Raw genomic sequence first — 20,918 nt, 5'->3', positions numbered from 1 at the left:
CCAGACTTGGGAATATGCTGGAGCCAGCTCTGGATTGTAGGATAGTCACGCCAAAGTAGACAAACGAGGTCACATATAATGTGACTGCCTCAATGATGATCTCTGTCTTGATGCCCAGCTGTGAGTTCGAATCCTGTTAGCCCTCTGATATTTCAGATCGTTTCAAAGAGAGAACTTACGCCGTCGTTACAGTTTCGGGTCTTTATCAACGTAACCACTAATGTAATAGCAATTGAAGCCATCATCGCGTATTGTGGCGCGGCCTCCCAGCCGACGAGAGTGGTACTGGTTAGGCAAGAAATTTTGGCATTCACTCCATACAGAGGCGATACAATCAAGCCGACGATTTCAAAAATGATGATGAAAGTAAGGAGGACCGAGAAGGAAACCCAAAAGACCCGGTTATTGTATTTGCGTGTTGCTTTGAAGTCTTGCTGAGGACTCGACGGCTCTAATTCTCCTTGCTTCAATTGGGCCTGCTGAGAGGTATAATTGTCGAATAGTTCGGCGGCTTCACCAATTGCTGCAAAAAGTATGCTACAGAGAGTTTCTGTGAGTCGTTTTATGTTACTTTGCCTGCGGGTTAAAGACTTGCTTGGAAAACTACAAACGTTAAATGGGCAATTCCAGTAACGTACAAAATACTCCAAATAGGCCCCAGGAGAAATGACATGATACAAGAACAGTTGGTGTTATCCTGCCAACTCTTGAAGAAAGATTGCAAATGCAGGAAGAATCCCCCAGCAGCCATCAGTATGGGAGGAAGAAACGGTCTCTTCTGCAAGGTGCGATCCTCCGGAACGCGTTTTACAAACAGGGCGGTAGAGAGGAGAACCAATGCCAGCCAAAATCCAGCTGGAATATAAACACAGTTAGTCTCAAACCTAAAACTCAAACAATTCCTGACGCTCACATCCATATCGAATAACGAGGGCAGTCGAATCAGAGAAAGTGCCTATGTTTGTCATATTGGAAGCCATTTGGAGTCTCCTCGGTCGACCTCCAAGACTGAAATTAGGCAAGAAAAACGTGAAATTTAAAATTGGATTGAATGCCAGGAGCTACTGCGCCCCCGTCGATTTCGAGGTTGTGGGGAGTTGGCTTGATCTTGAAAACCATAAATTTCCAAGAGATCAGATGGCAACAGCAGCATCGACAGTAGCGACATCAGCATCGTCACAGCGAGCCATCGTCAATGCAATCTGCGTAATAGGAGCAAAGAATCAGCCTCTTTTCATAAAATCATTCAACACGTTGCCAGAGTCGTCACAGCTTCATTACCACTACATTGCTCACATAAGTGTCGATATAATAGAGGAGAAAGGTATGTCATGTCGAGTATTATGACCTGTCTTTGTTTGCTTCTAGTTGCAGAGTGCCTGACATGAAATCAACATCTTGACGTGAACTAACTCGCAGCATCTTGTCGCCAAACAACTAGTGAATGGGAGCAAATTGACTGACCTCTATCTCGGCCTGCTATACAGCATGGAAGATTACAGTGTTTATGGATACGTGACCAATACAAGAGTCAAGTTCCTCATCGTGATCCAGCTTGCAGATTTCGCAGTTAAGGATGTCGAGCTCAAAAACGTACGCATCACTTTGGCAAATATGATGATTATTGACCTGTTTCTGCTATCTAACGCTTTTTGATTAGATCTTTCGAAAGATTCACCAGGCTTACGTGAACTTGATACTAAACCCGTTCTACGATCCGGAATCAAATCAATTAATTACATCGAAGTCGTTTACAAAGTCAATGGAAGAACTGGTCACGAAACCTTAGTTGTATTGAGGGTTTATGTATATAGTGACGTGGTGGGTGGGTATAGATAGTAAATTAATAACGACCAAAACCTATGATGACGAGCATTGTGCAAAGTGTAAATCGCGTCCAGTAATATTCTTTGGAATCAGTTTACACGATCTGCTTGCTTTTTTTCATTCATCCTTCCAATCAACCATCCTTGCTCTCAACTCCCAACATTGCCGTTTCGCTGTCTTGCTGACCTCACAACAAGTCAATTTGACGAAAGCGAAAGATTTGAAACCGCACAGCTACCCTCACAAAGATCTTGAAATCGAAGTTAAAGGCAAGTCGCTCAGCACTTCAAAGTCACAGTGGACAACCACTTGGGTGTTTTCCGTGGGTGTATGGTTGTGTTGAAGCTCCTGAAAGCTTGACCAGTTTGCTCCGAAACAAGTGATATCTGACATCATAACCAGTAGCTAACCTACTTGTATTCCTTAGTTTGGATCCTGACGGGGTACATCTTAAAAGGAGAGGCAGCCATTTTGAAATCAAACACACATCAGTTGGTCAGAAGCAAATGACCTCCGAGACAGCCAACGGGGAGGAGCCAATAATCATTAATTCAACAGTATCTGTAGTAGAATCTACAGGTCTAGCTGTTGTCGACTCGAATCCGTCCGTTGAAAAGACACTCAACAAGAAACGCTCTTTCATCGCTAAACTACGTGACAACGCAAAGGAGTCGGTCTCTTCTCTGCTACATCGAGATTCCAATAATACTAATACAGCTGTGAACGGTCTAGTTACCAAGTCGCCGATAGCTGATAATCTCATCGCCGAGTCAACAACAGCGACTAGTCCAGTAGTCCCACTAGAAGAACCAACAAAGGGACTCAACATACGTGTGCCAAGGATACTGAGAAAAGTGCCTTCCCTCGTCGACCTCTCTGCCGCATCTCGCAACAACCAGAATAATAGTGCTATTGATCAGGTAGCCACCGCAACAACAAACGGTACTGCCAACACTAGTACTCCCAACTCATCAACCACATCGACTCTATCCGTGGCCGAAAGTAATACAGCCACCGTATCTGCAACTTCCACCTTGTCCGAGGAACTCAACACCACCACAACCAACAATAAGACTCCCGAAGGAACACACACACCCGATAGTATAGCATCAACACCCGTCCTCACCGAATCAACAATCCCCGATTCATCGTTACCACCAACACCACCACAGACTCGATCATCTCGGCCTAGACCAGTATCCGCCTTCTTTACTACTCTGGGTAGAAGAGCATCTAGATTGGACTTTGGTGTAAAACCATTCTCGCATCCTGTAACTCCTCCGTTATCATCAACAACAACTTCATCCATGTTGAGTGTCGTATCATCACCTCAAGGTGATGTATTTGATGCTAGTAGTCTTCATCCGGATGATCCAGCTTATGTAGCACCTTCATCTGTACCAACTCCTGTTTCTGCTACTCTATCGCCGCCTGCTTTGACTGAAAAGGAAAGGAAGAATATGAAGAAACGGTCTAGTATGCTGGTTATGAGTAGTGGAGCCATGACTGGATTGTTCCAGAATGCCTTTAAGAGAGGTGGAGACAATCAGGTATGAGTCCATTCGAAAACTCCTTTTTTTTGCTTCACTCAGTTAAATCTAATTAAGATCTCTTCCCTTAACAGAGTTTTGTATCCGCTGCCACTGACAACACAAACGGCACAACTAATGACTCTGGTGTTGGAGGATTAGATCAAGTTGGTGGTATGGTTGGTCTTGCACCTCCTGTACCCAAAAAACGTCCCACTCCTACGCCAGCTCGACGAGGTACTGGACCCATCAGAGTAGTGGATGCCGAAGTCGGTCCCAACTCTTTCCAAAAGATCAAATTGATTGGAAAGGGTGATGTTGGTAAAGTCTACCTAGTGGTGAGTACATCAAAAGTTTACATTTATCTTTGGTTTCGCTTTCATCACTAACATGCTTTTGTGATTCGTTATAGCGGCGGAAGGATAACAACAAATTGTTTGCTATGAAAGTTTTGTCAAAGAAGGAGATGATAAAACGTAACAAGATCAAACGAGTTCTGGCCGAACAAGAAATTCTGGTATGCATTGTGGCAAAAAACTGACACTTGCACGATTTACAAATTGAAGAACACTAACACTTGTCACTCTTTTAGGCTACCTCAAACCATCCCTTCATTGTCACGCTGTATCATAGTTTCCAGAGTGACGAGTACCTGTACTTCATAATGGAGTATTGTTGTGGTGGAGAGTTCTTCAGGTACGAAGAGTTGCTGATAACGTGTTGATGGTTTTTTGCTGTTTCTCACGTACTTCTCTCGATTATTACAGGACACTCCAAAGTCGACCTGGCAAATGCATTCCTGAAAAGGATGCTCGTTTCTATGCTGCTGAAGTCATTTGTGCTCTGGAATACTTGCATCTTCTGGGATTTATCTATCGGGATTTGAAACCAGAAAGTACGTTCTATGCATCACGCTGTTCAGTGGTTTTTTTTCTCTCTACTCTCAGGGACACTGCAATCGGATTGAAACTAATACAATCATTGAACTGCTCGTAGACATCCTTTTGCATCAATCAGGTCACATCATGTTGACGGATTTTGACTTGTCAAAACCATCCATAGTGCCTGGCTCACCTACTATGGTTAAATCTTCGTCTCCATTCGCCATGCTATCGCCTACTACATTCTCCACTACATTCTCATCATCTGTAGTAGATACTAAGTCATGTACTGCTAATCTTCGTACCAACTCGTTTGTTGGAACTGAAGAGTATATAGCTCCCGAAGTGATTCGAGGGTGTGGCCACACATCAGCAGTAGATTGGTGGACGTTAGGTATCCTCATATACGAAATGTTGTATGGAACAACTCCATTTAAAGGACCCAACCGAAATGCTACCTTCTCCAACATTTTGCATAACGAAGCCACCTTCCCAGATTCACCATCAACGTCACCGGCAATCCGTAACTTGATTAAAAAGCTGTTGAACAAGAACGAAGATCGACGATTAGGATCACGAGCTGGTGCATCAGATGTTAAATCGCACCCTGTATTTAAAGGATTGAATTGGGCTCTCTTAAGACATGCTCCACCGCCGCTTGTGCCTGTAGTCAAGACTGCTACGGATACAGCCAACTTTAGACATATTAATGAATCCATTGAATTGGATTTGGAATATGAACGAGTTGTGACGGATAATTATAATGAGTTTGGAGATGATCCGTTTGATGGATTTGAATCAGGTATGTGTGTTTGGGTCATTTTGCGTTGTTAATCTGGATGGTGCTGTCGTTGTTGTTGCTCCACCGTGGAAACAGAAAAGTGTTAATATCCTCGAAGACTTAACAGATTGTTAACCTCTTACTCTTCACGCACATAGTTACAATCCATCATCAAAATGAGGAATCATACTCTTCCACTCCAATTACTTCCAGAGGTTCGTCAGCATCAGCTAGTAGAGCATCTGCAGGTCGATAAAGAGGGTTGGGTGGGTGGAGAAATGGAAGCTTTTTTAATAACAAAGGGTCAAAGAGTTATTTTGTGAGGGACGTCATGTGAGAGAAGCAATATTGCAAAACAATGCGTGTGTCTAGTAGTAGTAGTTTATCTTTGCTGTGTTTTAATATACTGTCTGTTTCAACGAAAAAAATGCCTCTTCACAGGTCATATATCTTTTACAATTTTATTGGGTCAAACATGAGCGATAATATTTTACAAAGAATTCTATAGAAAAAGCTAGATGGAGAAGCCATGCCTCTATTTCGACGTGAATCGAAATCCAGCGTCGATGAAAGCAGACAAGAGTTTCAAAAAGTCGTCCAAGTCCATCTTTGCCGGTCTCTTTTCACTTATGTCCAGCGCTTCCAATACACCCATGACTTTGGCCTTGACGTCAAAGTCTGCTGGTACAATCTAATGGAACGAAGGTGTTGGTCAATATCAGCGGGGGAACCCCCACGGAAGATGAGCTATAGTTTCACACCCTCTCACCTTTTGCTGTATACTACAAACAGTCTTATAATTATGCTCCAACACATCCAGCACAGCCTGACTCCTAAAATTCGCAGCACAAGTCTTATTCTTCCTCACAAACAAGATCCTCAACAATCCATCCCATTCATCAAAATCAACTGGCGGTGGTGGTTGCTTCAACTCGATTCGGACGACAGATGATTCGACTTTGGGCGGTGGTCTGAAATTGTTTTTCGAGACCTTCATTATGTGTTGGACTTTTGCGACTAGCTGCACGTTGGCTGAGAGGCGGCAGTAGAGGGGGTCACCGGGTTGGGCGACGAGACGGAGGGCGAATTCGCGTTGGAACATGAGGACGGCACATCTAGTGTAGAGAGAGGGGTTAGGCGACACCGCTGGGGTATATCGTGTCTGACTTGTCCATCATCAGGCAAGTCGAGATCCTTTCTTCACCTCCATATAGGCCGATGCTGAAGCAACTTGAAGACAAGTGGTGAAGATATCTGGTATGGCGTATTCGATATACAGATATCAAAGTATGGTAAATCCACCTTTAGAAAGTCTCCAACAATCATTTCAAGCTTGCGTTGTTGTGGCCTACAAATCAAAGACGATTGTGGTTTGAGCTTTCGAGTGTTGATCGGTGACGACGATTAGCGTGCTTGACTCACGTTCCCTGTACACGTTTTGACAGTTCAGCAGCTAATCTAGCGTCCATTTCCACTGCAATACACTAATATGTAGACGTGAAGTTAGCTCAGTTTGTACGAAAGACATTATCGTTCACTTTTTTTTGCTCCAATGTTTTGATCAAACTCACCTTCTTGGCCTTCTCAAGTATCTTGACGGTAACATTTCCGGTACCAGGACCAACTTCTAACACTGTATCAGTAGACTTGACTCCTGCCTATGTGTTCAAAAGCTTGAATCAAAAGCAAGAAAAAAAGCGATTTCTGCGCTGATTACCTTTTCAATGATGGAATTAACAACTAATGGATTCTTCAGAATATGTTGTCCCAGTTCCTTATTGAACATGGGACCAGCTGTTGTTTTGGCATTCTTCGCTATTGGTCTTCCTTTATCGACTTTCGGCATCTTTGTGTTTAAGGAAGACAGCGACGCGGACAGATCACTGGCCAATTCGCGGGGAGACATTGCATCTTGATATTTTGTCCTCACACTCTTTACAAAAGTCAAGCGTTCTGTTATCTCTATTCTGTTATCTTTACATTGAAGAGCTTTACAACAGTGCCCGTCCATACGGACGGACACAATTTGCCTATCTCAGCATTTTGTCTATTTCCACTTTTCAGGAAGATTGCGCCCTAAATTGAGCATTGGTCAGCGACAACTCCCAATAGCAACTGCAAAAGGGACGTACCCATAAGAAACTCGAAAACCACACTCGGATAGGATCATTGTAATGGAAACGACGGACCAGTATTGGTTGAGGAAGAGGCAACAAACCAACGAGAGTGCCGGATTGAAGGTACTGGACTACTTGCTTCTCATCATTCAGTCCTCGCTCTACACAAAAGGCCTCGATTTGGGGACCTAATGTGTCAATCAGGGATAATAGTACGGCTAAGGGGAGATGCTTCTTCCAGTAGTCAAACTACAAGATAGAATTGTCAGTGAGCAAAAAACCAACTTGATATACAGTATGGACGCAACCTTACCCATTCTTTTGAAGGCTGGAATCGATTCTTATGAGTCGTTGTTGGCGTAGATGGAGGTAACGATTCTTCACTGCCAGTACTCGGCAACTTTCCTTTGGCCTTTTCTGATAGCTCGTCTGTTGCGGTTGTGCTAGACGACTTTGACAATGTGCCTGGTGTTCCTTGAGATGCTTTGGCTGCTTTTGCTTCACGTATACGAGTCAATTCAGCCAATGCATTGGTATACGTCAAGTCATTCAAACTAACAACTTTATCTTTGGCTCTTATGAGTGAGTATACCAATTGGGAGTTTCCTACGAATACCGTGCCTGTTGAGTTTTTTTTTCTTTCAACAAAAAGTGTTTTGCGCTCACCTGCAACTTGGAATTGAATCAAATTGTTGAGTGTCTCAATCATATAAAACACAAGTTTATGATTCGGTTCTGCTGACAACAAGAATGCTGGATTGGAGAAGGACTGGAAAAGTGACAAAAGCTTATTTGAAGTCACAACGGTCAAGGATTTGATATATGGTGAGATATTCGTCATGGTAATCATAAAGTTTTCGTGTAGAGTAGCAATAGGGGTTCGAGATGTGGTGGTGATAATGTGATGAATGCTTAATATCAGGAAGTCTCCATAACATCCTGCTCCAAACACCGGTAGTAGTTTCATTACTGGACCTGCGAGACCTGCTGGATCGAACGACGTATTAAGCTGTACGGCAAAGTTTCGATCTTGAGATAGGATGTGGATCAAGAAGCAACAGAGTCGAATGACTCCCAATTGAGCTAATGATATATGAAGGAGTGTGAGGAGATGTTCGTGACAATCGTTGGCAAAAAAGACCTCTTGTCACTTGATACTCACTTGGGTCTGATTTGCCATCTAGGACAAAGTACAACATGGATGTGAGCAATACCAGCACCTTATCATTCTCCATTGTATATCGTGAGAACCTCTGTACAAGCAAAGTGTACGTTATGTGAGCGTGGCTTCAAAAATCAGGCTATTACAAAATGACACATACCTCATTCACTTCCAACAACTTCCATAACAACATCAATACTTCAGCATACAATGATACTCGCTTTGTTGATCCAGGGAGGTAGACATTGGCAGACTAGGCAAGATATTGTTTGAAGTCAGAGAGTCAGCTCGTGAAAAAAAGTACACTCAACGTCTCTTTAATCGAATTCAAGGAACTCACATCAATCGGATTCCTGATCAGCCTAGTGATTCCAGTCAAAACAAAATTGGAGTCTTGGACTCTATACATGCGAGACATATAGTACTGAAAGTCATTATGTCTGGTCACGTCTAGGTCGTTAAGATGCAAAGTTTGAGAGATTAGTATCATTGATTCGGTTTTATAAGAGGTAAGATGCTCTCGTACCGTTCGTAGGTGGTTGAGTGCTGGGTTCGGCAGATTTGGACTGTTTCGTTGGTGACGACGGTGGTTTATCGGCGTTTGCTGCTTTTGTGACTTCTCCCTCTGTTGAGCCTTCAGTTCCACTGTGTTGTTGTTCACCTGCTGCCTCTTCGTCGTCATCGTCAGAATCATTTTCTAGGTCTTTAGATGCAATGACTCGAGCAACTGCCTTGTAATCCAACAAGACTGTCAATGTTTGAAGGCAGAGAGTGACTAGTTGTTCTTGTATATCCGAAAAGAGAATCTGAGCAAAAAATAGCACATCAATTGGGCTATCAATCTGGTAAACGGATTCTGCATCCGGGGTCATGGAACTTACGTGGTTGTAAGGTATGAAAGTCCACGAGTTTGGGTCATAGTTCATGGCCGTATTCAGCAAGGAGCATAATACTGCCAATACTGCCCTCCTTTCCAATCCTGTAACAAACACACTTGCCCATCGATTGTCTATGGGTTGTAAATATTTGCGAGGTGTCAATGAGGGTGGTAAATAAAATAAACGTCGGTCTGAATAAACTTGTCACATAGCACTCAGCAAACAAAAAAAAGGCAGTGGCATCTACAAAGAACTTACCAAAGTTGAGCAGCTCAGTTGGAACAACATACATGCCATGAGACAACAAGACTAGAAACAATCTCATTGTCTCAATCCTAGCACAATCAACCTCTCGTGTGCTGTTTGGCCCAACATTCACACCAAGACCTGGAGCCCAAATCACATACTGGAGCCCGTTATGATCAGACACATAATCTGGCAATGTAAATCCACGAATAAATAGTAATTTCACCACAGCTGTACATAGTTTAGCTCCTAACGTGTCCTTGAGTCCGCCATCAGCACCTTCAGCCTTCCAGAAAAGGTTTTCTTCGATAGGCGATTGTGGGACTTCGAATATATATGGCAAGATTCGAGTTAAGATCCGTACAGCATTGATGACACGTTTGCCGACTTCCTTGTCAAAGGGTTCTGTCGAGTTGGTGAAGGTGAGGATGTGTTCGACACATTTCGTTAGGAGGGTTACTAGATTTTCTGGGGCTGTATCTCGTGTCTTTTTGATATCAGCTGGTGCGAATAGATTGTGCACATCCTCGCTAGTCTCTGGGGAATAAAAGAAAGGATCAAAGAACTCGTAGTCCCGAGGATTGATTTTCTGGAATTGCCAACACAGAAGAGTCAGAGACACGAGGCTTGACTCGTAGATATTCATTATTGCGATTACCTTGTTCTCATGGAGTTGAAACACGTTCTTCCTCAGCTGAAGCTTGGATTCAGCAGCACCCTATAGAAACAGAGAATGTTGGTTTTGCGAGTGTTCAATACCAATGGATGCAACTAGTTCGCTTCAAAATATGATCTAAACTATCGTGGCCATAACTGTACTTACCATGGCAGGCAAAACCTCCTCCAAAAACCAATGAGCTCTGTCGAGAAGGGATTTGAACAAACGGGGGACGACGAGGTGAAAGCAAAAGAGTGGTTTTCCAAATTTTACGTGACCAACCCGGCATTCGCCATTGAATCAATTGAATCAGCGAATCGTTGAATCTGGAATCTGGAACCGCAAACCATGGCATGACTTCTCGAAATATATGTTGTTTGTGTTTTGTAGCATATAATAATAACAGTTCGGTTCCGCCTGCTCCTTTTTATATTAACTACCGTGCTCCGCCAACGATTATATTGTTGATGGGAATATGCACGAGTTTGACAATAAACCCAATAAAGCCCATCAACAGAAAGCCGAGTCCCACAGATTGAGAGATTTTGATGAATTCTGTTAATGATTGAGGTGACGAGTGTTTTGTAAGTTCATAATGTTCCAAAAATTCCATTCCATTCATTCAATGCGCCAACGAGTCTGTTGACACAACCACAGTCTCTTTCGAGTATTTGACATGCGTGGACAAACAACGTGACAAACACACCCACAAATTCAATGCATCCATACGTCACGTATCTGTTCTCCAAATATGCACGTTAATCATTTCAAGGTGGCTTCACTGCCCTATTCGACGCCCACCACTTCACCTCCACCACCACATCAAATGTTCTGACATTTCGGCGCCCTTCAATGTATAGTGTCCAACAGAGAGCGACTGTGATCGGCATACCTTTTCTATCTGGTTTTGTACATCGATTTATCAACTGTATGCTGTCTTTGAAGAACTCTTTTGGCACTTCGATAAATTCAGTCAACACGTCGCTCATTTTTGATATTAAATCTAATAACAAGTGATTAGTCAAGAGAGATAAGGTATGAATACGAGTACTTGCAGATTGGATAATCCTGCTTACAGGTTATTCAAACCTTTTAGAACGGCTGGTCTTTACGATTCTCGAAATGTGAAATTAGGACAGAGACGTGAAGGAGAGGGAAAACTGCCATTCTTTGCCAAAAGGAGTCATGCCTCTGTAAGTATCAAGTATCAACATTTTATACCGCCTTTACTTGTTTTGTTATGAAAGAAACACGTTTATTTGCTTGTCTTTCTGTGAAATTGGACAACATTCTATTCTTTTGCCTATTAGGGCTACTAAACACAATATGTCCTTTGTACAATGGTGAGTGCAACTGCCGAGTAAGACAATATTCACTCTCTTTGACTTTTATTGACATGGAAGGCAACACCAATGTCAATGTCAAACACTGTCCAACATTCCCTTCATTCACCATAGGGCCGTTACTCTATCTCTATGTTGTAAGTCTCTGGATCTATACTGGCACTAATCTCTTGACTTGTCGAGCTGATTGACCGAATGAATTCCCATTGGTGTTGCTTGAGACACCTCAGACGACGCTTTTGGCTTTCTGTGTCCAATGAAACAATTGACCAGACCCACCATCTAGTGGTGATAATCTTCACTGTTGTTGTCTTGGTCGGGAGCTCAATCTCTGCAATAATTGGATGTTTGATGGCATTCATTCTCATCGTCATTGGGCTCATCACTGCCATATATTGGCGTCAACGACATTTACGGTAAGCAAGACAGTGCAACGTCTCCATTTGTCTCCATCCGACAAAGGAACTGACCACTCTGTCTTGGCTAGTGATAACAGCTCATCTGTTGGGGAATCCCATCGCTACGAATCATCAGATTCATCGTTCGCTTCCTGCGAAGAAGCATCATTGAGCTCACCCATTTTTGACGACGAGAATGACGACGTCGATTCTGCAGTTCCATCACCACTTTCGGTTTTGGACGACACTCATTCTACTCAACGTGATATGTCCTCAAGGCCGTTATCACCCGTCAGTCAAAGCGAATGACGTGAATCTGTGCCATCATGGGCTAAGAGCAATTTGATTCGATTGGATTGATCAGGACGATTGAGGTTTTGAACAATGTCGTAAAGCGCTCCATCGTTCTTGTGTTTTCACTGCTTTTTTTTTTGACGGAAAGGAAAAAACAAACGTTCGACTCCTGTGAATGCATATAAAGCTAGTAGGATTTGTATCTGTAAAGCTTTCAATATCTCATTTGTATTTAGGTTAAATGTTGCCGCAAATGGTTTCTTGGACAGGTTTCTTTATTTGAGACAGGTTTCTCTACTTGAAACGGTTTACTTGCTACGTATGCGAGCATATCATGGTTGATGAGACCAGAACAGGTATTGTCTTGAAAGTAGTTCCGGCCGAATTGCGAAAAACACATTCGTCTGTGATCTAGACGGCGAAATGAGAGCTATACTTTAGGAACACGTTTCCACGCGTTCTTATATGAAGTCTAACAACAGATCGCTCGAAGATTCCAGTGCAGAGCTTGATTGAGCCTTGTAGTAACAAACGGATGGGAGAAAAGGCAAGTCACACGACTCGAGACTGTGAAACATTACCTCACATTCCTCTTTCAACGAACCTCAATAGCGGAATAGTGCCAAAAAGCTCTTACAGCCATGACTGTTGCCGACAACAAGAGAGACGTGCTCATAGTAGGCAAGTAAACATCTGAAACTGTTTCTGCGGCTGTTGTTGCGTAGCACTAAAACTCTCTATTGGAATTTTGTCCTCCAGGGGCTGGATTTGGAGGTAACTCTAGGCTCTCACAGCTCTATTTCGTTTCTATATGGCATTTTGAACTGTTGCCGTACTGATCTGGTCGTCGATTAGGTCTCTACCAAACACATCTATTACACAACGAACGAGGTTATTCTACTCAGACGTTTGAGACTTCAGATGAGCCAGGAGGAGTACGTAGCTTTGCTCAATCATATCGATGTTTAAGCGGTTGTGTTAATCATGTTTTCGTATAGACTTGGAACTGGAACAGGTTTGCACTTTTGGCTTTCGTTCTTTTAGCTGTAGCTTGACGCCCATCCAAAAACAGGTATCCTGGAGCACGTGTTGACATTGTCTCACGAGTAAGTGCTTGATCAATTGCCTTCTATTGCCTTTTCCGTTATTTTTCGATCTTGTCTCACTTGGTGCACTGTGGCGGACATTTTGACTTGAAAATAGTGGACATTATGGATTCTAGAGTGTTTTGCTCCAAAAGCTGGAACTATCGCTGCTCATAGTGATCTTTATGAACCATGATTGTTGTCTGACAAAAACTCTGTTTCTTCTTCACAGGACTACTCCTTCAAGTTCGACAAGGAACTGTATAAGGAATGGAACTGGTCAGAGATCTACGCACCACAACCAGAACTGATGGCCTACGTCAAGCACATTGTCAAGCGTTACAACCTCGAACCTCTGATTCAATTCCGCTCCAAAGTCATAAGCGCTGTATGGTCCGACACGGATTTCAACTGGACTGTTACCGTCGATCACCAAACAGCTGATGGCAAATCCGAAACTCAAACCTGGGTTGGTCGACACTTGGTATTGGCTACTGGTTGTTTGTCTTGTCCAAACATTGTTCCATTCAATGGTATGAAGGAGTTCAAGGGCAAGATCTACCATACTGCTCAATGGTGAGTGGAAACATTCTCCCCTTCTTCGGTTATGATTACTGAACAAGAGATTTTTTCGCTATAATAGGCCCAAAGGAGGTGTTGATTTCACCGGCCAGCGTGTGGCTGTCATCGGAACTGGATCATCTGCTCTCCAATCCATCCCTATTATCGCAGCACAAGCTGAGCACTTGACCGTCTTCCAACGAACGGCCACTTACACTGTCCCAGCTTGGAACCGCAAGCTCGGAGCACATGAAATGGATGAAGATAAAGAGAATATGGATGGTCTACGTGCCGTTGGCATGAAATCAGCATTCGGTAATGCAGTGTTTGAAAACTATTTGAAGCAAATGAAGGATCATACTCCTGAAGAAATTGAAGCTCGATTTGAGAAGGTATAGGAGTCAGTGTAAATTGGATGTTTGGTTGTGACCTTGGTTCTCAAATCTATTTTAAATACTCTAGTTATGGAATGATGGTGGACTGTTCTTCTACGGTGCCTTCCCAGAAGTGAGTGCAACTCCCACCACTTGTTTTTATTTACGTCAGGATTTGAACTGTTTTCAAACCTTATTCAATGTCTTAGCTACTGATATCTCAAGAAACTTCAAATGCTGCCCGTGCCTTCTTCCACAAGAAGATCAAGGCTATCGTGAAGGATCCCAAGACTGTAAGACAACGTGATTTCAACGAAACGGTTCCCCTGAATAACATAAATCATCTCTGATAGGCTGAAATGCTTTGTCCTGAGCATCCTCCAGGTTGCAAACGTATTTGTGCTGACACCAAGTAAGTGTCTGTCGCCAGAGAAAAACATACACGAAAACCCCTTCATTGACTGCAACTGACTCAACATGTTATTATTAGCTACTGGGACACCTACAACCGTGAGAACGTCAAATTGGTCTCCATCAAAGGCAACCCACTTAAATCCGTTGGTGGTGAAGATGGTTACATTGTTCTTGAAAACGGTGAACGGGTCGGTCCATTCGATTCCATCGTCACTGCTGTTGGTTTCGATGCCATGACTGGATCGCTGGATAAGATAAACATTGTCGGTCAGAATGGATTGACTTTGAAAAAGGCTTGGAGTGCTGGTGAGTAACCATCAGTAAGAGTGTCTAGATACAGTGCGAAATTTGTTCGTGGCGTTGCTGGGATGTACCAAGAGGAAGTGCAAAAAAGTCTTACCAGAGTAATGAATACCATATTTTTCTGTGCTATATAGGCCCCGTCAACTACCTTGGTCTATTGATCCACGGCTTCCCCAACATGTATCACATTGCTGGACCTGGATCTCCCTCCGTTCTCGCCAACATGATTTACGCCGTGGAGCAACACGTGGAATGGATCGGAGACGCCATCGTCAAAATGGACAAGGAGCATGTCAAGTCTATCAACGCCTCAGAAGAAGCTCAGAACTTATGGGTCGGGTAAGCACCTTGCAGTAGGTGGCTCTATTTTGTTGGTCTTATATCATCTTGCTTGCCTATAGACACGTCAATGCAGTTGCAGACAGTACTCTTTTGGGAAGCTGTAATTCGTGGTATTTGGTGAGTCTTTCTTTTTTGCGATTTCCTCCAGAAGGGACCGTTCTCTGACTACTATATCATCCATTAGGGTGCTAACGTGCCTGGAAAACCAAGAGTATTCATGCCAGTGCTTGGATTCGGAGACTATGTCAACAAGTGTAACGAAGTACTTGCAAACGACTTTGAAGGTTGTATCCTCACTAAGTAAACTACAATTCTCGACATCTCTTACTCTCATTCCAAAAATAAGATCTAAAATTTAAACTCCCGTCAGTGGCATGAGCTGCAACAGTTGAACATCTTAGTTTTTAGTGCCATGTGCTGTGTTTTCATTCAACATGAACTACACACAAAAGGTCCTGCGATCGCTACTCGGATGACATGGACTCTCCATCGCGGACTGTATATATGATATTCTCTACGCGGTTAGCATCACGTTCATGTGTGTTTCAATAATAACGTGTTGCATGAGGTTCCGCTAACTGCTGCGACGCCAAGAAACGCGACCATTCATTTTGTCTACACGCAGGATCTTTGATTTTGATCCTGGATTGGCCATTTCCTTACTTCATTCATCGTCCAATTTACTGGAGCAGTGTGACTTCCCTTTTTCACCCCTGGATTCTGCAAACTCAACTAATTGCCATAACAACCTTAGGAAAAGAAGTTGCCAACCGGGCAAATCAAAACCATGGCAGTCAAAGCTTTGATCTGGGCTCTTATAGCTTCAATCTCTTCCCAGATATTGCAAGTAAAAGCCGATACTCCATGGACGTCTACCTCACAGAATGGCTATGACTTGTTTGCGAGTGAAACCAACTTAAGATTCCAAACGGATCTGCCTGCAGGATGTGCGCAAGCTGTACATGACGGGCTGAATGCGCCGGCACTCGCGTGTGGTTTTGGACTAATCGACAACATTATGACAAAGACTCCAGCTGCACTTACTACTGCCAATGTGGACGCAACTTGTAAAGCAGTCACGCAAGGATGTAATGCTGCGATTTCTGAATTCTTGTCGGCTACTACCATGTGTGGCACGCATGGGATCTTTTCACCTGTTCGAGGTATGAAGCACGATTAGCAATGTGAACAGGCGGGAGTCATCTAACTTTCTGTATCCTAGGCTCTCCACCTGACGACCACAAGACAGACTCTGGCAACAACAGCACAGAAGAGATGGTGGCTGCTGTAAGTACAGTATGATCTTGAACAAGCTTACCGTCAACCCAACTGCTAACTCCTCACATCGACTACCACAAGGTCTTGCAAGGCAATAGAGCAAACCTCGGAACAACAGGTCGTACCGTTATCAACTTGGCGAATCTGTTTGCATCGACCTGGGCAATGGTCTGTTCAAAGGACCCAACCACGCTACAGTACTGCTTAATAGAAGACGCTGCTATTGCTTCATCGGCCGGCATAGGATCTCAGTTTTATTATAATGACTTGAACGCCGCCAACATACATGCGACTATTGCCAAACAGGGGACACGACTGTGTAATAGATGCACACAAGCTCGGATGCCATTTGCTCAGCAAGTAAGTCCTACAAAAGCATCTTTTTAGGTTGTCCCCGCATGACTAACATCACCCTTTGAATCTTAGTACGCCGACATAGCAGTCTTGGCCGATGTGAATATAGTCACTTTGGCATTAGCAAACAATCAGGGTATTGGGTGCACTGGAACGTACACACTAGCCTCATTGGATGATCAATATGGAAACCCAATAAGTAATTCCACGACTTCGGGTACGCCGCCTGCTGGTAAGTCCCCCATCCTTAAATTCCCACTGTTTCTCAGCGCTTACCATCTTCTACGTAGGTTCTAGAACGACCACAGCTGCCGCTGCTGCCGCTACCACACTTACTAGTGTCTCGACCAACGATGCAGCTGGCGCATCAACAGCCTCGTCTAATGGCCCGGGATTTCCAACGACAGCTGTTGCAGTCTCTGTAGTTGGAGTAGTTGCTCTGGCAGCAATGGTCGCAGTGTAAGCTGCAACTATCGTGTGCTCAATAGCAACGAAATCTCCCTGAAGACCACTGCTTATCCAAGAACTAACCGTTTGCAACCGTTTTAGCGGTGTTATGCTGATACGGAGGTCACGTAACCGTAAAACATCAACAGGAGGCGTATCGAATTCCAACCCACAACCACCTATGCGCCCAATGTCATCAATTACGGCACAGTCACAACCACTGTCTGATGCTGGAGTGAACCGAATGAGTTACCAACCATCAACTTTCACCGACGCAGAGAGTGGCGATCTAGGAACTTCAGCATCATTGGCACGTCCGTCATTAATACGACCAGAAGCCGTCTCGACTCTTGGTCGTGGCCCAACATCATCAGCGGTGTAGGGGGTTTGCGCATCGCATCCAGTATATATATTTGTATTAAATTTTATGCACAATTAGCTAGTAACGCACGTAATATTACACCAGTACAATCCTGAAAAAAGTCATGTTCACGTGCGTGTTGTTGTTTCAACCTCAATGTCGCAACAGTGTTGTTTTTGACAGTTGGCAACTGATCTAAAGCGAGATATTGCTATCTTTATTCGTAGACTACTACAAGATGGGAGCCGGATCTTCTCAGTATCAAATCCACCAGCCTCCTCTATTGAAACAAAAGAACACAGTGTTGGAATTGTATTTGTTTTCTGCCTCTGCCAAAGATCCTAAAGAGAAAAGTCAGGCTTCTGTATTTGAATATCATACTAGAAAAGACAGTGTAGAATGGGTCAAATCAAGTGTCCATGTACGTTGCCTTGTAAACCGTGACATTTGATCTTAATTTGTGAACTGATCATCTTTTCGATTGTTTCAGAGACTCAGGCTTATACGACATCCTGGAATTATTAAATTTATTAGTGTACAAGGTATGAGAGCGCTTTGCATCAATCATCATTCCTGATGCACGTTGACACTGTTGTCTTCAACAGAGGAATCGTCGGATGTCGTGAGGATTGTCACAGAACCTGTCCTTCCACTTCGAATGTTGTTGAATACTCTCAGTCAAGAACATGTGATACTTGGTATACGTCAGATCATCGAGACTCTGGAATTCTTACACAGTGAAAAGCTCTGTCATAATAATTTGAGACTTGATTCGATATATATTTCGTCTGAAGGTAAAGTTGTCAATCTTAAGCTGTATGTCCGCTTATAGAATCATTGAACGTGAATTCTTAGATGGGAGGTGGCTCGTTGGAGGACTGGAAGCCATGACGCCTTTCAATGATTTGAATCCAGTTGTATTGGCAAAACTAAGAATGCTCGTTCCAGCAGACATTGTTCCTCCAGAAGATCTAGATCCCACCTTGGTACGTATATTGTTGAAATCGTCGTGTGCCCGCCGCGGGTTGTGGAAATCATAGCGTTGCAAACTTCCAAGATTTTTTTGTTGGAGCTTTGGCGTGTGTTAACCGTCCATGCAATTCTTCTTAAGCAAGGAGAGCCTGCTGCTAGGGATTCATACGCATTGGGGTTCTTGCTGTCAGACATAATATCACGCTTCCTTGTCTCGACCAAACCAATGTACCCACCAACTCCTGAGAACGCAGCTCCTCCATCAGAAGCAACCACGAAAACAGATGTCTCACCCACCAAAACAGATTCACCACCACCGTCAAACGTGTACGACTGGTATGGTCTACAGGATTGTGCCGACAAGATGCTCAGTAGACAGCCTGTCAAGCGTTTACGGGCGTCAGAGTGTCTAAGGCATCCATTCTTCTCCCATAATCCTTTTGCCAATGCAATAGCAGCGTTAGGAGGCATTCGTACTCTTGATGCCAGCAAGAAGACGCAAATGTTCGCGTAAGAGCAAATCAACCTAGATATACTATTCTTTTTGTGCATCAACTAATTTGTTTCCATCCTTAGAGAACTACCTGCCAAACTGTCAATGCTGTCTTCTCAAACCGTCGTCGAGTATATATTACCACTGTTACTTCAGCCTGAGATGTTCTCGGAACCAGGCTCGTCAGCAACTTTTGCCGTCCTATTTTCGTGTCGCAACCCTCAACCAATATTAACTCCCAGCGAGTACCAAACCCACATACTTCCATACATAAAGGCGAACTGGACCATTAGAAGACTTGACGTTCGCCGTGGTCTTCTAGAAACCTTTGAAGAATATCTGCACGCACTCGTGGAAACAGAACACAAATTCATAGAAACGGTGCTGCTCTCTGAAATCCTGATTGGTCTGGAAGAAATCGACATGGACGTGTATATAATGTCTATTAAGTGTCTTTGTATACTGGTGCCACGTATAGCGCTTACGGATTTGCCATCATCGACACGAGCCAATATAACAGACCCACTTCGACCTTCAGCAGAGATGTTAAGACCATCACCTTTAGAAGTCAGTGCCTCTTCAGTCGATCCTACAAGGCCTGATTCTGCTACTCAATCACGAGCAGGAGATTCCTCGAGTCAACAACTACCCGCTTCGATGAGTATACAGAGTATTGTCGATGGATTTGTGATTCCACATATATTGACGGTTGTGTGTATGGAGGATGTTGATGATGGTGTTTGGTGGCAGGTTGTTGAGAGTTGTGTTATGCTTTGGAAGAGGTTGTGTGTGTTAGAAGGTCGTTATAAGGTGAATCAGATAGACTGTTATGTGCTATTTCGCTACCCGAAACTGACCAATCGATTGATGTAGATGGCTCAACTGCGAATTCCGACCAGATCGTTGCTACGTCTTATATCCCTCATTCTCAAATCCAGCTCCTCAACCCGCAAAGTGTTCATAGTATCCAAACTTATACTATCGGATTTGACACCACAAGGCATGAACGCCCAATCGTTTGCCTTTTTGCATTGGGGACCTCGAGCAATCGAATTGCTGACCCCCATGTTAAGAGATGAATCCAAGGACTTGAGAACTATGGCCGCATCTTCCATTCAAAAACTCGCAACAGCAGTATCAGAGGCTATGGATCACGCACCTTCTGTGCTTCGACGACGAGATGAATCCGAATCTACAACCCAAAGGCTACGTCGAGTTACTCACCAACACTCTGCATCACGAAGAATCCGTCTACCACGAATGGGTCCAAGAGTCGCCGCACCTCAAAAGGAAGAAACAGCCGGTCCGATAAAGCTCTCTATAGATCGTAGTAGTTTAGATGCAGAAGATGATTGGGTTGATGAGCCTACGAGTGCTGGTGGTGAATCATCGACTACTGGTATGGAAAGTCTCAATAGTAGTAGTAGTAGCAGCAAGACGAAATCAACAACACCAGCACTATCTGCCACCTCGTCGTCAACAACGAAATCATCTAAGTTGACACCTATAGAAGAAAGCAGGGGTAGTCATGAGGAGTTATCCAGCAGTAGTGCCGCTACAAGGAGCTCAAAGTCTGAAAAGGAGGCTAGTCAGTCGACGTCTGGAAATCAACAACAGCAACAAAACTCGAAATCTAAACCTCAGCAAATCAACACGAATAATTCTACAGACAGCAAGTCGTCATATAAGCCCAGCCCACTTAGAATGGCTCAGTCTGCTGCTGTGTCGGATGATGCACTGTCAAGTAGCGCGTCGTCATTGGAGTCTCTTAGTTACGACCACAATACGCGTGACGTGAAGCTCAATTCACCTTAGATGTC

The 20,918-nt window shown here is 43.7% G+C and overlaps 7 protein-coding genes across 7 annotated transcripts; 4 read left to right on the top strand and 3 right to left on the bottom strand.

Moving 5' to 3' along the window:
- Positions 1 to 1,137: 1,137 nt before the first annotated feature.
- Positions 1,138 to 1,789, top strand: SmJEL517_g01806 (uncharacterized protein; the record flags this gene model as incomplete). Its single annotated transcript, XM_031167734.1, has 3 exons — positions 1,138 to 1,324; positions 1,442 to 1,593; positions 1,661 to 1,789. 3 exons carry the CDS (start codon positions 1,138 to 1,140, stop codon positions 1,787 to 1,789), a joined length of 468 nt encoding a protein of 155 aa, XP_031026272.1.
- A 544-nt stretch (positions 1,790 to 2,333) lies between these two features.
- SmJEL517_g01805 (uncharacterized protein) lies at positions 2,334 to 5,274 on the top strand (the record flags this gene model as incomplete). Its single annotated transcript, XM_031167733.1, has 7 exons — positions 2,334 to 3,377; positions 3,452 to 3,694; positions 3,769 to 3,873; positions 3,949 to 4,052; positions 4,124 to 4,251; positions 4,374 to 5,039; positions 5,177 to 5,274. 7 exons carry the CDS (start codon positions 2,334 to 2,336, stop codon positions 5,272 to 5,274), a joined length of 2,388 nt encoding a protein of 795 aa, XP_031026271.1.
- Positions 5,275 to 5,553: 279 nt separating this feature from the next.
- Positions 5,554 to 6,864, bottom strand: SmJEL517_g01804 (uncharacterized protein; the record flags this gene model as incomplete). Its single annotated transcript, XM_031167732.1, has 6 exons — positions 5,554 to 5,709; positions 5,788 to 6,133; positions 6,223 to 6,366; positions 6,441 to 6,502; positions 6,590 to 6,676; positions 6,736 to 6,864. 6 exons carry the CDS (start codon positions 6,862 to 6,864, stop codon positions 5,554 to 5,556), a joined length of 924 nt encoding a protein of 307 aa, XP_031026270.1.
- A 116-nt stretch (positions 6,865 to 6,980) lies between these two features.
- SmJEL517_g01803 (uncharacterized protein) lies at positions 6,981 to 10,375 on the bottom strand (the record flags this gene model as incomplete). Its single annotated transcript, XM_031167731.1, has 13 exons — positions 6,981 to 7,094; positions 7,151 to 7,384; positions 7,449 to 7,741; positions 7,802 to 8,218; positions 8,298 to 8,388; positions 8,458 to 8,550; positions 8,638 to 8,747; positions 8,824 to 9,103; positions 9,179 to 9,306; positions 9,434 to 10,010; positions 10,080 to 10,139; positions 10,245 to 10,281; positions 10,362 to 10,375. 13 exons carry the CDS (start codon positions 10,373 to 10,375, stop codon positions 6,981 to 6,983), a joined length of 2,448 nt encoding a protein of 815 aa, XP_031026277.1.
- A 140-nt stretch (positions 10,376 to 10,515) lies between these two features.
- On the bottom strand, positions 10,516 to 11,068 carry SmJEL517_g01802 (uncharacterized protein; the record flags this gene model as incomplete). Its single annotated transcript, XM_031167730.1, has 2 exons — positions 10,516 to 10,634; positions 10,972 to 11,068. The coding sequence occupies 2 exons, from the start codon at positions 11,066 to 11,068 to the stop codon at positions 10,516 to 10,518; spliced, it is 216 nt and encodes a 71-aa protein (XP_031026276.1).
- A 705-nt stretch (positions 11,069 to 11,773) lies between these two features.
- SmJEL517_g01801 (uncharacterized protein) lies at positions 11,774 to 17,654 on the top strand (the record flags this gene model as incomplete). Its single annotated transcript, XM_031167729.1, has 17 exons — positions 11,774 to 11,838; positions 11,910 to 12,111; positions 13,432 to 13,775; positions 13,843 to 14,152; positions 14,223 to 14,267; positions 14,344 to 14,427; positions 14,488 to 14,546; positions 14,625 to 14,854; positions 14,986 to 15,190; positions 15,253 to 15,310; positions 15,378 to 15,455; positions 15,948 to 16,356; positions 16,416 to 16,480; positions 16,553 to 16,831; positions 16,898 to 17,057; positions 17,116 to 17,284; positions 17,375 to 17,654. The coding sequence occupies 17 exons, from the start codon at positions 11,774 to 11,776 to the stop codon at positions 17,652 to 17,654; spliced, it is 3,042 nt and encodes a 1,013-aa protein (XP_031026275.1).
- Positions 17,655 to 17,871: 217 nt separating this feature from the next.
- On the top strand, positions 17,872 to 20,913 carry SmJEL517_g01800 (uncharacterized protein; the record flags this gene model as incomplete). Its single annotated transcript, XM_031167728.1, has 7 exons — positions 17,872 to 18,054; positions 18,124 to 18,175; positions 18,239 to 18,427; positions 18,489 to 18,619; positions 18,745 to 19,115; positions 19,182 to 19,908; positions 19,972 to 20,913. The coding sequence occupies 7 exons, from the start codon at positions 17,872 to 17,874 to the stop codon at positions 20,911 to 20,913; spliced, it is 2,595 nt and encodes an 864-aa protein (XP_031026274.1).
- Positions 20,914 to 20,918: the final 5 nt, after the last annotated feature.

Source organism: Synchytrium microbalum (genome assembly GCF_006535985.1).
Source record: "Synchytrium microbalum strain JEL517 chromosome Unknown SmJEL517_scf0006, whole genome shotgun sequence".
Taxonomy (NCBI): Eukaryota; Fungi; Chytridiomycota; class Chytridiomycetes; order Synchytriales; family Synchytriaceae; genus Synchytrium; species Synchytrium microbalum.
This window is presented reverse-complemented; position numbering and strand designations above follow the sequence as displayed.